The sequence below is a fragment of the Macaca fascicularis genome, chromosome 10, assembly GCF_037993035.2.
Source record: "Macaca fascicularis isolate 582-1 chromosome 10, T2T-MFA8v1.1".
NCBI lineage: Eukaryota > Metazoa > Chordata > Mammalia > Primates > Cercopithecidae > Macaca > Macaca fascicularis.
This window is the reverse complement of record NC_088384.1, coordinates 74151344-74165826: the sequence shown is the minus strand read 5'-3', so window position 1 is coordinate 74165826 and position 14483 is coordinate 74151344. Positions and strand designations below refer to the sequence as shown.

Genomic DNA, 14483 nt, shown 5'->3' with positions numbered 1-14483 from the left:
ACACAATGAATGTTTGTGGAATGAGCTTCACTGGACTCCCTGAACTAATGAAAGTATCTGTTTTATCATTCAAATTCTAGAAAAGTTTTTTTTTTTACCAAAATATTAATTAATAAGCAGTAACTAAGCATTAACTACATGCACAAAAACTGGGTGCTAGGGGTTGGGGAAAATAAGTAACTTATATTAAATGTTACTGTGTGCCAGTCACTCTTCTAGATTCTTTAATAAGTGAATTCTAGATCCTTTAATAAGCATGCAACAGCTTTACAAGGAGCTGCTATTATTATTCCCATGTTTATGAGGGAAATTGCAGCACAGAGAAGATTATAAGGTTGATAATGCCACAACTTGAATTCTGTTTCTAATGTCAGGATAAATAAATTAGAATGAAGTAAAATATCTGCTATCAGCAATCTCATAAAGACACATGTACATAGGCATCTATTTCACATGCAAACACTCAATTTAGTTCATGGACCAAACTTTAGGATCTTGTTCAGATTTTAAACTACCGAAAGATTTTATAGTTTCAACAGTCACAGTGCACTTGAAATTATGGTTTATTTTAATGAAATGTGCCTTTATGTATAAATTAATTAATTAATTAAATGATAACATGGAAAAGCAATTAATTAGTTTGGTTAACATGGTCAATAGCTGCATTTTTAATTAGCAGTGATTTAGCATACCTTTTTTATAGCCACTGCCTATTTCTCTTCATGCCACAACTTGTAGAGAATTAAGTTATAAAACCAGTTTATATGCCTATAAAAACCACAAGCTCTGCTAAATGGAAAACAAAGAAGGTAATCTGTATTGTCAAATCATCTTTTTAAACTTAGGAGGAGGGATTAGGAGCTGGGTGATTCAGAGAAAGAAATGCAAAATCTGTAAGGATAAACTCACTCTTTAAAATAATGTCTGACCCAACTCTTTAAAACCATTTTCAAACTACAATAAACATGTGTTTCTGAGGGACAAAAGTGTTTGTCCAAATGCTTGTCACATTGGTTCACACCGAAAACAGCTTTAAAATCACCTCGCATAAAGCGTAGTAATGTCATAAGACTTCTCAGAATCCTATGAATATAATAACTTGAATAATATTACTCAAGCATCTGTATGTTTAAAGACAGACTTAATCAGTCTTTTGAGTACTGATTGGTTTTGGATTTCCATACTTTTATTTTAATTTTCAGACGTCTTAGTTCCAAGGCTGAAACAACCTAATTGCTTTTGCAACAGAATTCCCTACCTTTGATGGGAAGCCAGTGACAGAGACTCCTCAGAGGGCTGAGTTGTTCTGCCTGTCTGGGCCACTTTTATTCAATTATTTTACATCTAGAGCTCACAATTTTCCTCTGGCATTTCCAGGATCCCTTGTTGGAGTTTTCAAGGGCCCATTTTGTCCACCTTTGTAATAGAATTCTTCCCCTGGGCATGGAAATATTACTGAGGCCTCCTCTAATAATTTTAACAAGGTGTTGTGCAAAAAGACATTTATTTCATGTGGGTGATGTGTGGGAAAATATCTTTTTAATCCTGGATTTATATATTCATATATATATATATATATATATATATATTTTTTTTTTTTTTTTTTTTTTTTTTTTGAGACAGAGTCTCGCCCTGTTGCCCAGGCTGGAGTGCAGTGGCATGATCTGGGCTCACTGCAACCTCTGCCTTCTGGGTTCAAGCAATTCTTGTGACTCAGCCTCCCAAGTAGCTGGGATTACCGGCGCATGCCACCAGTGGATTTATATTTTCTTCCCATTTGAATCCATTTTGGATTTGGTATGAAGTAGCTGCCAATTTTAAAGGTCTTAAGACAGAATTGGGCCCAAGATATGTTTTGTAAGCAGTGAGAGTATCTTTATCCAGCCAGGGCCACGTGCACCAGCCCCTTCTGACTGGAAGGAGGAACGCAACAGACCACGGTGGAAATTGTCTGCAGAGGGCTGGTGGCTCTGCACAGTGCATGGAAGCACTGAGTCCCGTCAGGGCCAGACTCCCCTCCAAGAGGAACTTCTTGGAGTATACCTAGGACCTTGTGTTGCCTCCTACCAAAAGGGGCTGCCTTGGCTTCTGCATTTTCTGGAAAGGTCTGCTACTGAGCTCTGGAACCATAAATCAGGTCAAATTGCTCCTCTGCTTGGGACCTTTTGCTGTTTTTCCATAATTCTTAGAATAAATCCATGCCTCTCCATAGGGATCTGACCCATGCCCACCTCTCCAAGCACTTCCTCCTCCACTCCCCTCTAACTGTAGCCATACAAGCCCATTTCTATGCCTTGGATATGCCAAGCCCTTTCCGACCTCCAGGACTTTTTAAGTGGTGGATCTTTTGCCTGGAAATCTCTTCCAGTATGTCCCTTCTCAAAATCAGGTGTCTGTTCGAATGTCACCTCCTGAGAGATGCCCTCCCTCAGACTCTGTCATGGTCTACTTGAGCTTCTATAAAAGAATACCACAAACTGGGTGGCTTCAACTACTGATATTTATTTCTTACAGTTCTGAAAGCCAAAGAGTCCAAGATCAAGACCCTGGCTGATTTAGTGTCTGGTGGGGGCCCACTTGGTGTTTTGCAAACTTGCAAACAGGCATCTCCTTGTTTATCCTCACATGGTTGAGAGCAGAGAGAGAAGGCAAGTGCTGTCATGCCTCTTCTTATAAGGGCACTAATCCTACTCATAAGGGCCTCACCCTTATGACCTAACTACCTCCCAACAGCCCCACTTCCAAATGCCATCACATTGGGGATTAGGGCTTCGATGCATGAATTTGGAAGGACAGTTCATAACACACTGTCTGCCATATCATCAGGTAGGGGAAGTGAGAGTGAGAAGGAAGGAGCCAGGACTGAGAGTGCTAATGAGCAGGTCAGCTCTGCAGGCAACTGGAGTTCATCCCCTCTGAGGACCCTCTGGATCTGCATAGAACAGTCCCCAGAGTTACACCACATGGGAAGGAAATCAGAGTCTTTTCTCACTCCTCCTGTCTGTCATTGCTTGAGGGCTGTTCTCAGGGCCTCCATCACTGGGTGCAGGTCAGACAGGGATGCACTCCTACGGTTAGAGAACACCCTCAGGCAGAGTTACAGGTCATCAGAGGAGGGAGTCCTTGGCATCTATCTGTGTTGCCCAGGTGATACGGGATATTAGCAGTGTCTGTAACAAGCTACTTCAGAATCCTGAGGGGAGCTGGCCCTGTAGTTCTTGGTGGACTGGATGCATGGACAGCATTCCTGGAGTTATTGCCAGCTCTTGCTTTAACTCACTACACACACTTGGTGGCATCTTCCCTCTCTGATGCTCAGTTTCCCTGACTGTATATAAGGATCTGGATCACAGTAGTGTTTTTTCAAAGTGTGGCATGTGGATCACAGACGGTACAAAAGGTAAGTTCAGGTAATAAGAGGATGAATATATTTTAATTTTAAGGATTATGCTTTTTATTGCACAGGGTAACTGCTGCCTACACAAATACCCCCAAGTTTTCAGTGGCTTAACATAATAAACATTGATATCTTAAAAATAATAAAATAATAGATAAATTTTTAAAATAACTTTAATTTCTTGCTCATGGACAGTCCAATGCAGGTTGGTGAGATAAGAGGGAGGAAGGCCTCTGATGCACAAGGTCATTCAAAACCCAAGATTCATTCCCTCTATTGAAGCTGCCATTTTTAGAACTCTGGAGTCCTTAACTGTATTCTTTGCATCCAGACAGTAGACAAGGGGAGACAGGAAGAAAGGGAAAGAGAGAAAGAATAATGCAGATTTCAGGAATCAGTTCTAGAAATGAGTGAATCAGTAACACTTCTCAGCCAGAATTCGGCCATATGACCCCACCTGGATGGAAAATGTAATTCTTCTGTGTGCCCAGGATAAGAACAAATGGAGTTGGTGAATGCACACATAGAATTTTCTAATGTGAAATTAGAAAAACATTAGGTTAATAATAATGGAGGGGTTATATAGATGTGGCAAATTGTGAAGGTAGGAGATGAGTGGTCTCCCAACTGCAAGATTTTATATAGAATTTGTTTATCCAAGCTTTGTGTCAGTAAATAGGAACCTGCATCATGGAGAGATAATTCAGCTCATTTTTCTGGAAACTTTAGGAATCAGTTAACTAATTACACAATAATGCTGCATAACAATCACTCTATAACTTAGTGACACATCTGCAGAGCAGGTGGGGTTGGTGACCTAAGCTGGGCTCAGCTGGCCTTGGCTTTAGGCTTCAAGTCAGGTCAAGGTCTGCTCCACATGTCTCTCATCTTTCTTAGAACAGTGGCTGCCCCAGAGCAGAAGCACAAGAAATACACAAAGTCTCTGAAGGCCTACCCTCAAAACTGACATACCGTTGCTTTTACCCACATGCCACTAGCCAAAGCAAGTCACACGGTGTATTAGTCAGGGTCCTCCAGTGAAACAGAACCAATAGGACATAGGTATAGATAGATAGAGAGATACAGTCTCAGACACAGACATAGATGTCAAACTTATTATAAGGAATTGGCTTATGCAATGATGCAGGCTGGGAAGTCCTGCAATCTGCCATGTGTAAGCCAGAGACCAGGAAAGTTGGTGGTGTCGTTCTGAGAACTGGAGGGCTGATGGTGTAAGTCCCAGTTAAGAGCAGAAGACTGATATCCAAAGTCAATCAATCAGGCAGAGAGAGCAAATTCTTCCTTCGGTTTTTCACTCTATTCTAGCTGTTTAAGGGATGGGCCGATGCCTACCTATGTTGGGGAAGAATCTGTTTTATTCAGTCCACCAATTCAAATGCTAATCTCATACAGAAACACCCTCACAGACACATTCAGAATGAATGTTTAATCTTGGCCCCCCATATCTCAGTCATGTTGACACATAAAATCAACCATTGCATACCACTAAGCCTAATATCGATATATCAATTGGGCAGAGAAACACTCCACTGGGGAAAACAATCCAACTTACCACGGGATTCCTGGAAGATATCCAAGGGAGAAGTGAGAAATCTTAAAGGGAAAAAAAAATCAGGGAAAATGAGAATAAAACTTACACCCTATTTACATAATTTTATTCATTACCAAAACTTATTATAGTATCATTTTTCTTTGACCATGCAGTCTCACACTACAATTAACTGAACGATGTATACTAAAATTATAGAGAGACAAGTTAGACAAAGTATTATGCGCCAACTCCCTATGCCATAATAAGGCACTAGTAAACAACTTCCTTATTCTCAGGATGAAACTGACTAAGGTATTAAGTGGGCAAAACACCATCATCTGGTGATGACTTAATGATTTTAGAAAACACACAATAGGATCCTAATATAAGATAAACAACCCAGTTTTTCTTGTTTGCTTTAGTAGCATCCCTGTTATAGGAAAACTAAGCTGAAATTTAATTAACTAAGTTGAAATTTGTTTAATGCTTTTTAGAATCTAGATGTTCCTTTCCTCACCACCCTTACCAAACTATACTGCAGTCAGTATGGTAGATTGCAAAACCAGCCATACTTCCCTACTCTTCCCTTTATCTATACCCTCTGCAATGTACCTGTATAAGTCTTCCTATCAGGAGTTGGAATTAGCTCACACTTTAAGTCTAGGCCAGTTTTGTGACTTGCTTTAGACAATAGAATTCAGCATAAGTGGCATCCTACAACATCTGAGTGTAGGCTCGCATGTCACAAGCTTCTGTTCTCTCTTGGACCTTGTCATCATTATGAGAACAAGTCCAAGCTAGTCTGCTGGTGAATGAGACACCACATGGAACAGAGCTGTTTTGTCCCAGCTGAGATTATCCTTGATGAACCAGGTCCTGGGCCACAGGCCATCTCACACAGATGCACAACTAGGATTAGCCCAGATTGGCAAAACTACCCAATGAACTCATAGACTTGTGAGAAATAATAAATTGTTGTTTGCTTTTTTAAGACACTAAGTTTTGGGGTTGTTTGTTATGCATCGGTAGTTACTGATACACATGAAGTATACTCAGCCCAGTCTTCTACCTCACCAATGATGTCGGGTATGGTCATGGTGCTTTGGTCAATGGCGTGTAAAAGGCTGCAATGTGAATTTAAACCTTATATGTGCTTGTGTGCGTGGGCTAGGCCTCTTGGAGTGTACACTCTGTACTATGAAGCCCAATGAAGTTGTTGTTCTTTCAGCTTGGGTTCTGAAATGCAAACATGAAGAGAAAGCTTGAAATTGACCTGAAACCTGTACTCCATCCTAGACCACCCAAGATCAATAAACCACAGCTGACCTGCAGATTTGTAAGTGTGAATTACAATGGTGTTTGTTGTAATCCACTGAGATTTTGGTGTTTTTGTTAAGCAGCATTATCATAGCAAAAACCAAGCTAATACATACAGTCTTCAAATAGAAAGTTAATGTACTGTAGGTTGTGTATTTCCTTGCTCCATAAACTAGCAGCATCCTTGAAAACATAATGCAATTGTTTATTCATTCTATCATAATTGAATTGTACTGGGAAATTTTACAAATTAAAGAATCCTTTTATGAATTCTTTCTGTAAACCACAGTTAATGGAGAAGGATCTTCCATTATATTGACTTTTTATTCCAGATTTAATATATTCAGTGCTAGATTAAATTGAAATTTATCTCAAGCCCAAAGAAGAATGCAAGAGTCCTAGTCATGACACTCCCATGGATTTATTCTCCTTTGACAAATCTAATATTACTAACATTATCTTTAAAAATTCTGCCATTTATCTAGCTTGTGAAAGTGCTATAACAGAAAAGAGATCATAGATGTTTTGAAGATTCAAAATAGCATTTTTTAGAATGTATAAGATTATGCTAAGGAACTTATAACAAATATAGTCAAACCCTATCTTCAAAGATGTATCACAGACTATCTTTATGCTTATTTCTGTTTATCAAAGTACAGCTTACATAGAGTGCACAAATCTGAAATGTACAGCTCAATTAACTTTTACATATATGCACAAGCATCTAGATCAAGATGGAGAACATGTGAGGTACTTTGAAGGTTTCCTTGTACCCCATCCCTGTCTATACCCTTCCCACAAGCAATATGCTGAACTCTCATCACCTTAAATTAGTTGTGCCTGTTCTTGAATTTCATATAAACGAAATGATACAGAATGTATTGTTTTGCATCTGGTTATTTTTTTCCATTAAAAGTTATGTCTGTGAGAATCATTCACCTTGTTACATGTAGCCGCCAGCCATTAATTCTTTTCCATTGGTGATTAGTATTCCCTTGTACAGATACAGTAAAACTTGTTTATCCATTCTAAAATTGATACACATTTGGATTGTTTCCAGCTGTGAACTATTAGGACTAAGGTTCTATGAATATTTGTACATGTCTTTTTGTTGATATAAGCACTCATTTTGCTGTCTATATACTTCTTAATGGTATTTTAATGAAGGAAATTTTGTATAATGAAAATGTCCAAAAATAGAGGGTAGGCTAATTACTATATATTCATACAAGAACACATGCTGCAGCCATTAAAAGTGTTCTTTTGGAAGATTTTTTAATGGCCGTATGGTTTCAGTTATATCCCCAAATTATGTACAAATGTCTATATACGTATGCAGTCTATGTATATTTGCACGTGCAGATAAATGGGTTGTGCGTTTACATGTGCATACGTGTGTGTGTGTGTATGTGTGTAAACAGAAAAGAACTATACCAGAGGTAAACAATAATCATCTTTAGGAAATAGAGATATGTATAACTTCAATTTCATTTAAAATAATTCCCCATATTTTCGAGGAAAAATATCGTGTTTATAATACTAAAAATACTTTAAAAATTATAAGTAACAGAAATCTTCTCTTCATCAGTAAAATCTTTCGTGACAAACAACATTTTTGCAATGCTTTCTTTTATTTACTATTTTATTTAACCTAAGTAATAGATCAAATCCTACTCCTTTTACCACAGAGCCAATGAGTCAGGATTGGTATAGTTAGGCCAAGGCAACATTCTCCTATGTGGCTCTTCCTGGACCGTTTAATAATTCCAGTTTCTCATTAAGATTATCATCTAATTATACAATATCTAAAACAAGGACAGAAAGAGGAGCAAGGAGAAAGGCAACACCTGAGTGCTTAATTGAGATAACAGAAGTACTGAACGAATCTCAGTAATTAGAGTCATCACAAATGAGGTGCCTAGAAAATATTAAATAGCATGGTCTAACTGTGTATTATGTTGCAGAAATGAACCCTGTTAATAACGACATATAGGTTTGTCACATTCTGAAACATAACCTAAGTTTTGCTGTTTATTTTCAGTTTACAGTAAACATTTTTATTTTAAATGCAATCTTCTGAGACCATAACTTGTTCTGCATAATCATCATAACCTCAATTAAGTCTATATTTTCAAATTTAATTTGCCATAAATGGTCAACTGAAAGTCTCACCCAAAATTCAAATCATTTTAGGAAGGAGTCTGAGAAGAAGGTAATCCTGTAGCACTAAACATTTCCTTTTAGGATTTCTCTACTCCAGGGATTAGTAAAATAGGCAAAATTGAAATTATACCATTATTCAATTCACTCAGTACTTCTGTTATCTCAGTTAAGCACTCAGATGTTACCGTTATCCTTGCTCTTATTTCTCTCCCTGTTTCAGAATGGTTACTTTTCCTAGATATTGTATAATTAGATAATAATCATAATGAGACAGCCACATAGGAGGATGTTGGCTTGGCCTGACTATACCAGTCCTCACTCATTGGCACTATGGTAAGAGACAGGATTTTATATATTGCTCAGGTTAAATAAAATAGTATGTCAAGTAAACAGGCCAAATCCTACCCCCAGTTTCTTTTTGTAAGATCCATGAGCAAAGAATGGTTTTTACATTTTTATATGGTCACATTTTAAGTGGTTATATAAGTATATAGGTTAATGTCCTTGATTTTTTCTTCTTGTGACACAAAGTTGAAAATGTTTACTCTCCAGTGCTTAATAGGAAAGAAATTGCTGACCCTTACTCTAGTCCCCGTATGATACTATGATCTTCATTCATACTAATGAAATGGAGTGGGGTTTTGGCAGAGATAATTCTATGTAGAAACATACCCATTTTCCATTTTCTTTTCCTCCTAAGCACTATAGGAATTCTTTATTTCCCAACTGTTCTTGCAGTTGGGTGGGGTCGGTGTAACTAAGTTCTGGTCAATGGCAAGTGGTCTGCCCCTTAAAGCATCCTGAGCCTCCATATACTTTTTCTCTCTTCACTTGTCTGCTATATGAATGTTCTACAAAATTCATAGCCACTAATTAGGAGCCTGGGTCCCCTCATCAAAGGAAGACTGCCCTTTGAATACCAAAGTATGAAAACTATTGCAGCATAAACAAAAAGCATATTTTTATTATGCTAAGCCATTGGGCTTTGGAGGGATTGTTTGTTATAGCAACCAATTTTACTTTCCCTGACTACTACAACTGTTTTTTCAATATTGCCATGCCTGATATTACTATCACATGTTGTTTACTCACAGAAACACACACACACACAAAAGTGTGAGAACAGTTTATCTTTCAATCTTTATGAGTAACCAAAACATCCCTTTAAAGTTTTAATTATTTGGCTTTCATGGCCCCAACAAATAAAATCTTTATTCCAAAACACTACTTTTTGTTTGTCACTTATTATGGATAAAAGTTGATGGTTATTGACTAAACTACAACTTCAGAATCAAGTTAGACCCCAGGTAAATAAAGGAAAATCTCAACCTTTATAAAATAACAACCACACTAAATTTGCTTCCAAAAACGTGTAAACAGCTCCTTCATGCTTATTTCTCTACAACGCTATTTCTCATTTAACTTTCATCATCCTGTTTAGAGTTTACAAGTGAGAATCTTCAGATTTCAGTTTAGACACATCTGGCTCACAAATGAGGCACTACACCCTGAGTCATTGTGAAATCCTCGCCACAAGCATTGATGATGAGATCTTGTGTTTATTAGTAAAGATGTTAGAACCAGCCAGTCGCAAATCTGTTTTGAGTGGAGACATCTCTGATGTGGCATCTTAGAGGTGTCAGTTTGATCTTTCTCTGCTAAGGAATTGCTGGATTAAATTCACTTCTAAATGCAAATTAATCAGCTTTAGCTTTCTTTCAGATATAATCTCAACTGAAGTTGTTGAAAGATTATTTCAACTATTCTTTAGTTTTTTTAAAAAAAAAGAGTTAAAACTTCTAGCCCTTTGGCTTTTTTCTTTCTTTCACTGAGCTCTTTTGACTTCCCTAGGGTATATTTATATTCCTTGTGTTTTTTTTTAATGCATCATAAAGCTAAGGTATTTATTATTTTTAAATCACTAAAAACAATTTTCATGAACAACAAATTTATTTCTCCTTTGTCTTACACTAAGCCTGACTTGCTCCCCAAAAAAGGTGAACAAAAAAAGAATTTAAGGCTAAGCTTTTAAGAATGGATTGATAATGACTTTTGATTACAGCAAACAAAATTACTGATTCATAGAGTTCACCCTGAGGACAGCCCTCCTCTAATATGGTCACAGCCCACTGCCCTGAGGGAGTTGGATGATGTTGACAAACAACTTGGAACAAAGTGAAGTAAATTCCCAGGAAATTAGATGAACTCATATTTCCCCTTTCTCCACACATAAGAAAAAGATAGCCAACACACTGACATATTTTCAATCAAGAGCTCTTCCCATTTAACCTCACAAAAATGACTCAGGATCTCCATATCTTGAAATAGGTTTACCCACAACTGGGAAAAATGTCATCACGGATTCCCTGATGTGATGCACTGAGAAGAACATAACATCCAGGCAGCATTCCTAGCCCAAACGCACAATCCGAAATTAATTCTAGAGAAACAATCATACAAATATAAACTGAAGGGCATTCTGCAAAATCAGCTGGCCTAGGCTTTTAAAGAATGTTAACGGCACAAAAGACCCAAAGAAAAAGGAGGAGTGGGAGATGTGGACTGTTGAAGACCGAAGGTGATAAACAGACATGACAATGACAATTAAATGCAGAGTGATTCTCATCAGAATCCTGGACAGAAAAGAGTTACTGTAAAGAATATTGTAGGGACAATTGGAACCATTTGAATGTGGTTTATAAGTTAGATCATATTATTGTGTCGATGTTAAACGTCCTGAGTATGAGAATTATGCTGTGATGATGTAGGAGAATCTCCTTACTCTTAAGAAATGCCTACTGTAGTATTTGAGGTGAAGGGTTGTATTTAGCAGGTTGCCCTGCGTGATGAACTACCCTATTCGCAACAGCAACCATTCATTTCACCTCTCATTCTATTTAGGCGCAGCTTACCTGGGTGCTTTCTCTGGTTTCAGCTGGGTTCTCTTAATCTCTCTCATGTGTCTGTGATGAACTGCAGGTCTACTGGGCGGCTCTGCTTCTGAGAATAGGCAGGTGTCAGCTGGGGCAACAGTGGTGACTAGGATCACTCCAGGAGGCTAGTCCTGGATTATCCACATGGCAGTGGGAAAGTTCCGATACGGAGGCGCGCGCGCGCGCGCACACACACACACACACACACACAGACAGAGAGAGAGACAGACAGACAGATAGAAAGACAGAGAGAGAGATTGAGGGAGAAAGAGGGCATGTAAAGCTTATTGAAGCTTAACCACAGAACTGGTACAAAATCACCTCTGATGCATTTTGTTAGTGAAACTAAATCACAAGGCTTCCAGGGATACAAAGCCAGCTTGTAAAAAGCCTGGAGACAATGGGGAGAAAACTGTGGTCATTTTAAACAGTCTACCACAAGGAACTACAGATGTTCATTCTATTATACTTGCAACTCTTCTATAGTTTTCAATTCATTTTGAAGCAAAAAGCTGGGGAGAGCAATAGAGGATGGCACAAGGAGCCAGACACAAAAGAGTATATACTGTAAAATTTGATGAATTAATTTTCAAAGGCAAATCAAATGTATGGTGAGAGAAGTCAGAATATTGGTAACTTTTGGGTAATTGGCTTCTGGGGTACTGGTAACATTCTGTTTCTTGATCTGCATAGTGAAAATTCCATTCGGCTATGCAGCCAGGATATGTGGTCTTTTCCATATGTACAGCGTACTTTAATTTTTGAAAGTTTACTTTCAGAAACAGAAAGCACGTTGGTCTTGGAAGTTAGGAAACCTGGGCTCTTGTCCTGATGCTGCCACCAAGTCCCTGTGCAATATTGAGAATGTCTATTTAATTTTCTGGGCCTGTTGCCTCATCTGTAAAGGAAGCTAAATGAACTCTGTGGAACCCTCCCAACATCTAGACTCCAAGATTTAATTCTGACCAAATAGTTTGTCCTCTTTTTTGCCTGGAAATTACAAAACCTTGTAATTATGATGCACTTTTCTCCCCTAGTTATAACATGTTGCCTGAGATTCTATTGTGCTTTCCAGAATTTGCACGGAAATAATAACAACAAAGCAAATGCAATAAAGGGTCTCTTTTCAATGCAGGTGGGAACTATAAGGGTTGGCTATTTGCAGAAGAGGTCACTGGAGGAGCAGGTTATTATGTTTTAACATCACAACAGAAATGCAGTAAAGGAATCTGGCATGTCAGGGAGAATCATCAGGAATCCTTCCAAGAAGCGGGTCCTATTTCACCGCCGCTCCAGCCTTGTCCTGGGGAAAAATAGCACTCCCTCTGGATAGTTTCTTGACCTCCTCCGAAACTCACGTATTTGGTGGTCTCATGGACTCTTTGTATAGCTAGGGGCTTTTAGCATGAAGTGAAAAGAGCCACAGGTGTCCCCCCAGTCTTCCTAGGTTTTGTGTGTGTTGGAGGATAGGGAAGTGCAACGTTGCTGGCAGTCCAGGTGTCCCACAAGCCTAGCAGCTGCTTTCAGGGGTGGAGACCCTAGGAGCACCTCTGACTGTGGTGATTTTCTCACTTCTGAGAATTGTGACCCCTTCATAGTTCAAAGGAGAGGCTCTAACAGAACAACACTTCAGGCTTTCTGTTTGTTTGTGTTTCCTTGAGGGCTTCCAGTTTACCTCTAAGGCTCCTCGGAGTTCCAAATTTCAACAGCTTTCTACAAGTTTCATTCATTGAATAGATATTTATGGAGTATTTACTGTGTGAATTCAGAAGTGAATGAGGCAAACAAGTGCCCTGCCCTCATGGACAGAATGTGGAGTCCCGTATCCATCAGACCTAGAGACCCAGAATGACTTGCTTTTTCCTCCACGTGAGAGTAATTGTTGAACTTCACAACAGCCTGAGAGTACACATTCTCAGCCCCAATTTACAGATGAGGCAGATGAGGGAACTGAGACTAGGGAGATAAAATAGTAAGTGAAGTCCATCTGACTAATTCCTTCATATATAGCCTCTAAAACAAACAAGGTGGTGAGGTTGTGCCAGTCCCTTAGGACAGCGGTTGACAAACTAAGTCATGTGGTCCAGCTGCCTAGCTGTACACATGAAATTTTATTAAAACACAGCTGTACCCATTCCTTCACGTATTTTCTGTGACTGCTTTCCCACTGCAACACCAGAGTTGAGTAATTGCAAAAGGGACCTTGTAGCCCACAAAGACAAAAAAAATTTGCCATCTCGCCCTCTAAGGAAAAAGTTTGCCATCCCTCCAGCCTCAGAACATTGCCCCCTAGTTAGGGTAATGAAAGTTCCTGGAACAAACCACAAAAGTTTAATGGCTTCACACATTTTTTTAAAAAAGTTTATTTCTCAATTACACAACAGCCCAGCCAGGGTGTTCTTGGGCAGATGTAGGGGTCAGGTAGGGACTCTGTTCCAGAGACCCAGACTGATCATTGCTCTAGGGTCACCCTGGGCAAAAACATCCAGCCAGCAGACAAGGGTAAAAAAGAAAAGATCATGCACAGGAAGTTTTTCTGGGCTAGATCTAGAAGGGACACACATTAATCCACCCATATTCCATTGGCCAGAATTCAGTCACATGCATAGGGTACCGAGAAATGAAGTGTACTAGAATGCCCGGGAGGAAGAGGAAACAGGTTTTTGTGAACACAGAGCAGCCTCCACCACAATCCCTAAATTCTGATCGTTCTTACACCCAGAAAAAGTCTCTGGCTGTGACTTCTCAAATCTGTTTTAAAGCTCAGATTCAATATGCCTGTGTTTAAAAAACATTGCTTAATTGAGCCCTTACCTTTTTGAGATGCATATTGAAATATGTACATATGAAATTACATATCATGAATTTGCTTAAAATAATCTGAAAAGGAGGAAATGTATGAAAATATTGAGAATACAGGTAAGACAAGATTGGCCATAAGTTTTGTTGAAGCCAGCTTATGAGTATGAAAGGATTTATTATATTATTCTCTTTCCTTTCGTATATATTTAAAACTTTCCATACTAAAAAAAAAAATTAAGGATTACATTGAAACTACTATTTGCTATGTTGCACCAATCTTTAGCAAAATAAAATAAAATAACAATAAAATCCTGGTCAT

At 38.6% G+C, this 14483-nt stretch overlaps 1 protein-coding gene across 1 annotated transcript in view; it reads right to left on the bottom strand.

The window, feature by feature from the left end:
* Positions 1–1786: 1786 nt before the first annotated feature.
* Positions 1787–14483, bottom strand: part of TASP1 (taspase 1) — a 443904-nt gene continuing 431207 nt past the window's right edge. Inside the window, exon 15 of the mRNA XM_065522748.2 lies at positions 1787–5011. Within this exon, the coding sequence (XP_065378820.1) occupies positions 4967–5011 (45 nt within the window). The 3' untranslated portion in view covers positions 1787–4966. The remainder of the gene's footprint in view (positions 5012–14483) is intronic.